This window comes from Crotalus tigris, unplaced genomic scaffold, assembly GCF_016545835.1.
Source record: "Crotalus tigris isolate CLP2741 ecotype Arizona unplaced genomic scaffold, ASM1654583v1 scf7180000017551.9496454, whole genome shotgun sequence".
Classification (NCBI taxonomy): domain Eukaryota; kingdom Metazoa; phylum Chordata; class Lepidosauria; order Squamata; family Viperidae; genus Crotalus; species Crotalus tigris.
Genome location: NW_024096469.1, coordinates 4,360,903 through 4,369,518, shown reverse-complemented (window position 1 = coordinate 4,369,518; position 8,616 = coordinate 4,360,903). Strand labels below are relative to the sequence as shown.

Here is an 8,616-nt window from a genome sequence, read left to right as displayed (position 1 = left end):
AGGGGGCTGAGCCGAAGGGGCGGGCGGGGGGTGGAGAGCGGGGACGGTCGGAGGCATCCTCTGCCCATGAGGGCCTGATGGAAAACACAAAGGATCTGGTAAGTGGAGCTCCCGCGAGCCCCGGCGAAGGGGCAGCGCGGCGTGGGCAGGACCCGCGGCAGAGGTCCGGCCGTTGGGAGGAGAGGGCGAGCTGCCGGGCGCCTCGGCACCTACTCCGTCCCGGGCCGAGAGTGTCAGGGCAGCGTCTCTTCCCCCCCCCTGAGAAGAGAGGGACCCAAGAGCGGGGGGAGTCGGGAAGAAACTCGGTCACCCTCCCCCCAGGCTGGGTGGCTTCTCCGCTCCTCCACTTTTTTTTTTTTTTTTTGAGAAAAAGTCTTTCGCCCCGCCAGGTTTCCTTTCGGTTGGTTCGGTGCTCGTAGTAGGCTGGGTGCAGCATTTTAACCCATTTTCCGGGTTTGCACAACGTTGAGCTGCTAACTTACCCGAACAGCCTGGGGGCATATTGCCTGTTTTCTCCAAAGGCAGAAACAAAACAAAAACAAGCCCTGGTGAAGTTGTTTACCCTGTGTAAATGCCGTCAGAAGGTTTATAACTTAGAGGGTTTTCTCTCTCTCTCTCGTTGTACAAGAGCCCTTGTGTACTGAACAGAGCAGTTCCTTTCTTTTGTGGTAGCTGCATGAGCAGCAGCAGTTTATGGTCAGAAAGTGGTAGGAGAGGAGGAAGTGGAGGCGGTCCTAAGGAAGGTATATAGGCTGTTTGGCCATGTGTAACATTTGCGGCAAACATGCTTTGGAGGGAAATGTACACAGTGCTAAACAAATAACAGCCAGTTACATTTTTCCTGTGCTTTATTTGATTTACCTGTTATTTGGGAAAACAAAGTGGCACCCAGAGAATGCGAAGGGGGGGAAAAAAAGGGTTTGTAAAATGATTTGAACGTCACAATCTGTGGATAATATGGCTATTAGGGAAAAGAGAAACCTAATAATTTAGGAGGACTAATTCAGTGTTTTTTAAACTTTTAAACTAAATAAATGAGGAAGGCCTAGGTTCATGTACAACTAAATTAATTTTAAAATGACCCGAACTACAATATATCACTTTTAAAATATAAATATTGGACATTAGAAGGAAATGGTCAAATAAACATGTATTATATGTTGGCCATATGCTAGTTTCATTATGTGTTAAATATAGAGCTTTTTAAGGGCAAAATGGGTTTCCTGAATTTTATTTGCTAGATTCAATTTAATGCTGAATTCAATATATGGCTCTATATAATGTACTTTTAAGATATTCATTAGACAAGATACAATATGTCGAAATAGATTTCTCTAACGTATGTAGAAAAAGGCAGCTACATAAAAGTATAACATCTTTTCTTTTACATGGGTCAAAGTAACCTTGGTTTTGTTGACATTAAGCTACATTTTTTTCTTATTTTCTTCAGCTAGTTTGCTTTTTCATTTAAGTGCTTAGTGTAAGCTTGTTTACCAGTTGAATGTGTAAACTGTTCATTTATGCCTTTTCTTATTCCAAACGGCCTAAGAATTTATAAGCATATCTGTTTCTTTTTCTTTCAAAGACTCAACACAGATTATTAACATGTTCCCATTCTGGCCATTCTCACTGTATTTCAAAATATTTAACATGGAAGAATTTTGTCTTGTAAATTTGTCATCTTCAATAAGAAATTAATGGGAAATTAATTTTTCTGAAACACAATTCATCAACATTTTCCAATTATAAATGTCTCCAGGATACTTGATCAACTGATTAATATAAATTGTTATGAACAAAATTTATATTTATAGTTAACTCCATAGATGTTTATAATGCATTTAGATTTTTCAGAAGATGGAGTTGTAAAAAAGTTTCATTGATTATGAAACATAATGAAAATCTTTGATAGTGGCCATCTAAGCAATGCTAAGCCAAGGTCTTTTAGGCATAGTTTGTTTATCAAGGTCATTTTAAGCCAAAACAAACTACGTTTTTATTTTAGATGGTGAATTTAGTCAGAATGTGCTAAATACCAACTAGGATATGTTTTATTCCTGATCTAAAGCATAGCTTATATTTGATAATTAATAAAGTTGTAAGTCTGTAAAAGAGCATAGTTCAAACAATCTGTTGTACTAATAAATCATGCAAATGAGGACCTGTGAGAATTAAACTACCGTACTGCCTTTTTATAATATAGATTAGTTATGGTAAAGGACAAGCCATGAATATTTTTCTGTTTAAGAAATAGGTACACTATTATGTGGTGAATGATATATTCCAGGAGGTATCATATTTTGATAGGGACAGATCTTTCTTGCGCCTGTAGGATGGAAGTTCCTGCTCACCACTATTTTCTATTAAAAACAGCCCAATTCTAGACTCTCAGCCTAAGGTTAGCCACTGAAGATTTCTGTAGACCACCCAAAGGGACATTTAATAACAAACCACCAAAACTAGTCTTGTTAAATAAAATGTAAAATAATTTCCCTCTCCCATCTTTTCATAGTTGATAAAGCTATTAATGAAGCAGCAAATCTGTTATTTCATCTCCTTTCCTATATCTCAATTTATAACTCAGTTTAAGATTTTTCTGCCTACTACTATGGAGAAAACAATGTATGTATGTTTGTGTTTATTAAAATTATTTTATTTTATTGAAATTAATACCAGGATATAATTGTCTGTAAAGCTAATTTTTATTCAGAAGATTTATAAGATACTATTATGTGTATCATAACATAAAGTCTCAGTCATTCCAGGATTAGGCCTTTAAAATCAGTACTAAACACACAATAGTTATAAATTGATTCGCTTCATAGTAATGGATTACTGTATTTTATCAGTGTTCAAATAATGCCTTCTTGATGCTGCCAGTCATGTCAAGTGATCAATTATTTAGTTCAAGATATTTGAGCAGTGCAAAGAATTATTTTCTTGTTTTAGGTGCCCTCCCCCCAAATGCATTCTTTCTATGATTATTTAAATATAGAAAAATCTACCCAAGTTTTCGATATTTAAAATGTTCAAGTGATCCAAAAGCACCTATTCAAGATAAAACAAGAGGGAACATGGAATTGTACTGTTTTCCATTAGCAATAATTTTTCCAATTTTATACAGTACAGTACAGTACAGATTTTCTTATGGAAGGGTCACTTTCAGAAGATACCACTGAATGACTGCAGGGGGAGCAGATATATGGAGTATTGCAAGAACCTAGCATGTCTCAAAGCTTTTCAGTATTTACATATGACAATTGGAGTGATTATATAGAATAGTAGTTTTATAGTAGTGTAATCAATATTTGGATGAAGGATTTCTGTTGCATCTGTTTCAGGAGCAAAATGTAATTCATGAAAGCTTGTATAATTTTGGGCTCCAAAAGGATTAGTTTGTTCAAGTTGAATTTAGACAAGAGGTGTGGAAAAGAAATGTTCTTAGTTTTGTGAAAATGTTAATTGTGCTGTGGTCTTCCTGGTCCAGTTTTCTTATCTGTAAAACAATTTCATTCAGTGCTTCACTAATGGAATTTGCTAGCTCTTATTTTCACTATGCCTCTGTTAATCCAAACAAACATGAATATGTGATATGGAGAAATACAAAACAGGAGCAATTTCATTTTATGTGTGGATACCATTCTGTCAGTGGTGGATACTACTGGATGCAATTCCACATATCCTTTTATTTCTACACTTATATATTATTTTATGCTGTTTTGCTATATGAAATATCCGGAATGAAGATGTTTCTAGAATATCTGGAAAAATCTTTCTGAATAGTTCTGGTGATGCATGGAACCCACATTTGTGCAAATTTTTAAGTTTTGTTTTGTGATACTTGCATTTTCATTCTGTCAGTTGCCATGGTGATGTTTCTATGGCAAATTGTCAACTTTATGAGAGTAGTTTAAACTCTCTGAAAGAGAAACATTTCAGAAGCTGGCAGTATTTAGTGATTAGCAGAATCAGAACCCTAGAGATTTGGAAGAATATAAATGATAACTTTTCTGGAGTTTGTTTTTCTTTATTTCTAGTGGGAATAGAGAATTTTCTTTTAAAAACCACTGGGAAAATGACAGAAAATAAGAGTTTAGGCACAGTTTTAGTAAGGTAGCTTGTGGAGTTTTGTCATATGACTTCAAGAGTGACTTGTTTGCTGTCCTGGAGGAAAGGAATTAATTGAAATCTTTTAAAGTAAGAGGCAAAAAGACTAGTGCAAGTAGACCTCCTCCCTCAGGAAGCCTTTTCAGCCACCTAAAAATGTAGCACAAAGGATCATAAACTATTGAATCCCAGAGATTTTGTATTGGGAGTTAAGTGAAAAAGGGAATCTGTGAGCATCAGGAACATTTTTTTTTTCATTTTTCCATTTTTTTCATTTCATTCCAATTTTTAGGAACTTGTTTTCTCCCACAGCCACATTATAGAGTTTACCTGATTTGATTCATTAACCTCTCTATGATATTTTGGAGAAGAGATGACTGGAGAGGCTATAATATGAGGGGCCTCCATCATATTATAGTATATTAAATTGATGCCATATTTTATATACATTTCCTTATTTATAACAAAGCCCTTTGTTGCTTTCTTTTGAGATCTGCAGTAGAAGAAAGGATATCAATAATAAAATAATATTTTTTTATATTGAGAATAATTTCCTTGGGTTAAAACCCACACACAAAATTTATGCTAGCCACATTATGGATTCTTTTTCTCAATATAACTTTTGCAATGTTTTGTTTGTTCTTCTTATTCTAGGTGAGGGAATTGTATAGCTTTCTGATATTACTAAAATGTAATTCCTATTTCTAAGATGTAATTCCAAATGCCAATAAGCCCAATAATAAAGGATGCTGGAAACTGTAGCTGAACAACATGTCACAGGTTTTTGCAGTTTACGTAATGAGTTGCTTTAACAATTGAAATTGTTTATATATACAGTGCCACTTAAAAGAGGAAATGGCATGTGTGTTTACTATTAGCTTGTTAAATTGTTGCAATATTTTGTCCACATCTTTTTATTCAGATACTTCAGTGGTTTCTGCTTTTTTTCCCCTTCATTTTAGACTGAACATCCTTCAAGGTCAGAAAGGAAGAGACGTGATTCATTCGGGATGTTCGATGGCTATGATAGCTGCAGTGAGGATACAAGTAGTAGTTCTAGTTCTGATGAAAGTGAAGAAGAGGTTTCTCCCTTACCTTCCAATCTCCCGATAATCAAGAACAATGGGCAGGTTTACACTTATCCAGATGGCAAATCTGGCATGGGTGAGTGCAAATATTATAGATTTTTCAACAGAGTGTTCAGTCAAGCAGATTACTAATAGCACTGCCTTTAGGTTCATTCTACTTATTAGAAACCAAAGATTGTGGCATTTGTGTATCTGTTACAAAAAAAGGATAAGTTTGTTAATGCTGGAATATTCCTTGTTAGCATTAAATTACTATCAAAATGTTCGTACCATAATATTATACAAATGCACTACTAAATGTACATGCATTTATTTTTATACAACATTTAGGCCAGTGGTGGCAAACCTATGGCATGCGTGCCAGAGGCGGCACTCAGAGCCCTCTCTATGGGCACACGCACCGTTGCCACTAGCAGCTTGCGCAGGTTCATTAGGTCGCCAATGATGCCTGGAGCAGCAGCTCTGCCCAGCACAAAGCACGCAAAACGGCCGGCTAGCAAGCTCGAGTAGAGATGTTAGAGCATCGAGGTGGCCATGCCTACCTGGTCACACCTACCCAGTCTGCTGTAACCACCCTGGCCACACCCACCCAGTGGGCCACACACCCTACCCTCTCTGAAGGAACCACAATGCTGATGTGGCCCTGGCACTTTGCAATAAATAAGGGGGTTTTGGGTTGTGGTTTGGGTACTCGGTCTCTAAAAGTTTCGCCATCACTGATTTAGGCTTTGCCTGATATTAAGATAATTCTGATATATTATTTTATCTGGACATAAGAAGATGGATTCATGTTGAACACGTTAAAAATGTTAACAAATCATAGTAGTCTTTATGAAGAAACTCAGGACCATAAATGTTTTGCTTTTGATTTTTTTCTAAGCTCGGTCCAGATTTCATTTTTCCTTGTGAATGAATATAAACAAATATATTAAGCCTGATGGGGTTATTGGCTGGCTTTGATCTATATTTAGAAAAAATGGAAAGACAGGTTATTAAAACGTGTGTGCGGTGACCAACCTTTTATACAACAGGGCATAATTTCGTGGCAGAGTAAACTGTTCTATTATTTTATATTTAAGTATCCTAACTAAATATTACTTCTTACTTTATGAGATAATAAAGCTATAATGCCTAGCAAATGTAATGTTTAATATTATGGTTTACTTCCCATAGAAAGGCTGTTTAAAAATTGTGTGTTTTGCTGCTTTAATGAGCAGGACAGAAATGCCATAAATGAGATACAGTGGCTGATAGATGTTCACAAAAAGCACTATGTATACCATCGCTTAAATGAGATGGACAGCCACACAAATTGAATAAATAGTATAATAATTATTTATGTAGTAATATATGTTGTTTCACTGCTTAAACTAATTTTCACCATAAATTCAGGAAAACGCTATAGCAATGCTGTAAGCACGACAGGCAGATTACAAAACTGATTGCTTACATTGCAGGAAATAACATCTGGAAAATTCAAAAATATCTGACTGTTTGAAAATGTTTGTTTGCAAACAATTGCCTAGTCTCTAGCGGAAATATAACTATCTGAGTCTAAAGTCTACAAGGAAAGTAGTGAAGTCAAGAAAGAAATTAATCTGGCATCTGCAAGATTAATAATACACAATAAATAAAGAGCCGAGGTGGCGCAGCAGTTAGACTGCAGTACTGCAGGCCACTTTAGCTAACTGTGTTCAGCAGGTCAGCGGTTCAAATCTCACCGGCTCAAGGTTGACTCAGCCTTCCATCCTTCCGGGGTAGGTAAAATGAGGACCCAGATTGTTGGGGGCAATGTAAATATATATATACATTGCTTACTGGTGTACACCGCTTAGAGAATGCTTGCACTTAAAGCGGTATATAAGTCTCATAAATAAATAAATACATTAATACACCAATTAATGCTGAATATGATTCTTGAAGGAAAGGGTATGTGTATGTGGATGATATAGTACTAGCTTCTATGTGAGCTGCAGACTGAACCTACATTTATTATATTTCTCGTTAGCTACCTGTGAAATGTGCGGGATGGTTGGTGTCAGAGATGCCTTTTACTCCAAGACCAAGCGCTTCTGCAGTGTTTCCTGCTCAAGAAGCTACTCATCGAACTCTAAGAAGGCCAGTATTCTGGCCAGACTTCAGGTAACGGTACAGTCACAAATTTTATTATCTTTACTATATAAAGTCTTATAAGATATATTATGGTTCAGATTAATACATAAAAACGGCTTTTCATCCTAACAAAAATACTAAAAAAAATAATAATTAAAAAAAAAGATTAGTCCAAAGGTCTGAATCAAGCACTTGATTTCCAACTGTAGCCATCAAAAGACCTCCTGTAAAATCATATGGAGGGTACAAACGTGAGCTTTCTTATTTTGTCCCTAAAAACTGGATTCAATTGTACAGTGATTCTGAGCATTCTAAGATAGCTGCAGAGAGACAGATTCCTGGAGGGGTTACTGAATCCTTCTTTACAATGCACAATCCTTTGGCCATCACTGCATCCTGTCAATAACATGCCATAAGGTCTAGTTGTTTGTTTGTTTGTTTGTTTATATAACTCTCAGTAGGGTTTATAATAGAACTTCATAAAAATATATTAACACAGATTTTTTTAAAAAAATACAGTAGCAAGATCCACCACCCATAGCAAAAGCTTGATGGAACAGCATGGTTTTAATTGCCTTTTGAAAGGCAAAAAAGAATATCTCCTTGTACTTAATGAGACAAGTTATTTCATAGTAAGAGGGCTGCCCTGGAAAAGTATGCCTTCTGGCCACTGTTTCTTTTATCTCATGGAGAGTGCGGGATCCTCAGCAGCCTAGCTCAAGATGAATACATAGGATATGATTTGTAAGTACCCATAAGCATTTTAGTAATTTATTTATTATTACATTTCTATGCCACCATCTCAGTGATAAGTGACTCTTAATTGTCTGACATCATAACAGATTTTCCTCTTCAATTCATCATTATATGAACATTTCATCTTCTGATAATTTTGTATTAGCACTTTGCTTTTTGAACAGTTTGAGTGATTTATAATAATTATACGCCTCTCAATTACCCTGGGGAGTTCACAAGTAAAACAAACAAACAAAAACAAGAACAAAAGATGGCAGAGATAACAAAAATTGTACAGGAATGAAAAAGAAACCGGCCCACGCAATCCCAAAAAAAGAGGCTTCAAGCACTCTTGCTAATGGCCTGAATATAGAGCCAGGTCTACAAGGCCTTTCAAAACAACAGGATGGAACCCGTTCAGATCTCATGGAGGAGCCTCATTCTCGAGGACAGGTTTTGCCCATCGAGAAGGTGTGCTTCTAGGGTCACAATATTTGGCATTGTTTACTCAAAGGAACCCAGAGTGTGCAAACCACCCGACTAGATTAAATCTATGTGAGACAACTAGTCCCTC

The 8,616-nt window shown here is 36.4% G+C and overlaps 1 protein-coding gene across 2 annotated transcripts in view; it reads left to right on the top strand.

Moving 5' to 3' along the window:
• The first annotated feature begins 36 nt into the window (after positions 1-36).
• MBTD1 (mbt domain containing 1) overlaps positions 37-8,616 on the top strand; it is a 49,618-nt gene continuing 41,038 nt past the window's right edge. The window contains exons 1-3 of one of the 2 annotated variants that reach the window (XM_039344106.1): positions 37-98; positions 5,070-5,271; positions 7,204-7,337. In XM_039344106.1, coding sequence (XP_039200040.1) covers positions 78-98; positions 5,070-5,271; positions 7,204-7,337 — 357 coding nt within the window. In that variant the 5' untranslated portion in view covers positions 37-77. Of the gene's footprint in view, positions 99-5,069; positions 5,272-7,203; positions 7,344-8,616 lie in introns of both variants that reach the window. The other variant, XM_039344096.1, reaches the window with a different exon arrangement.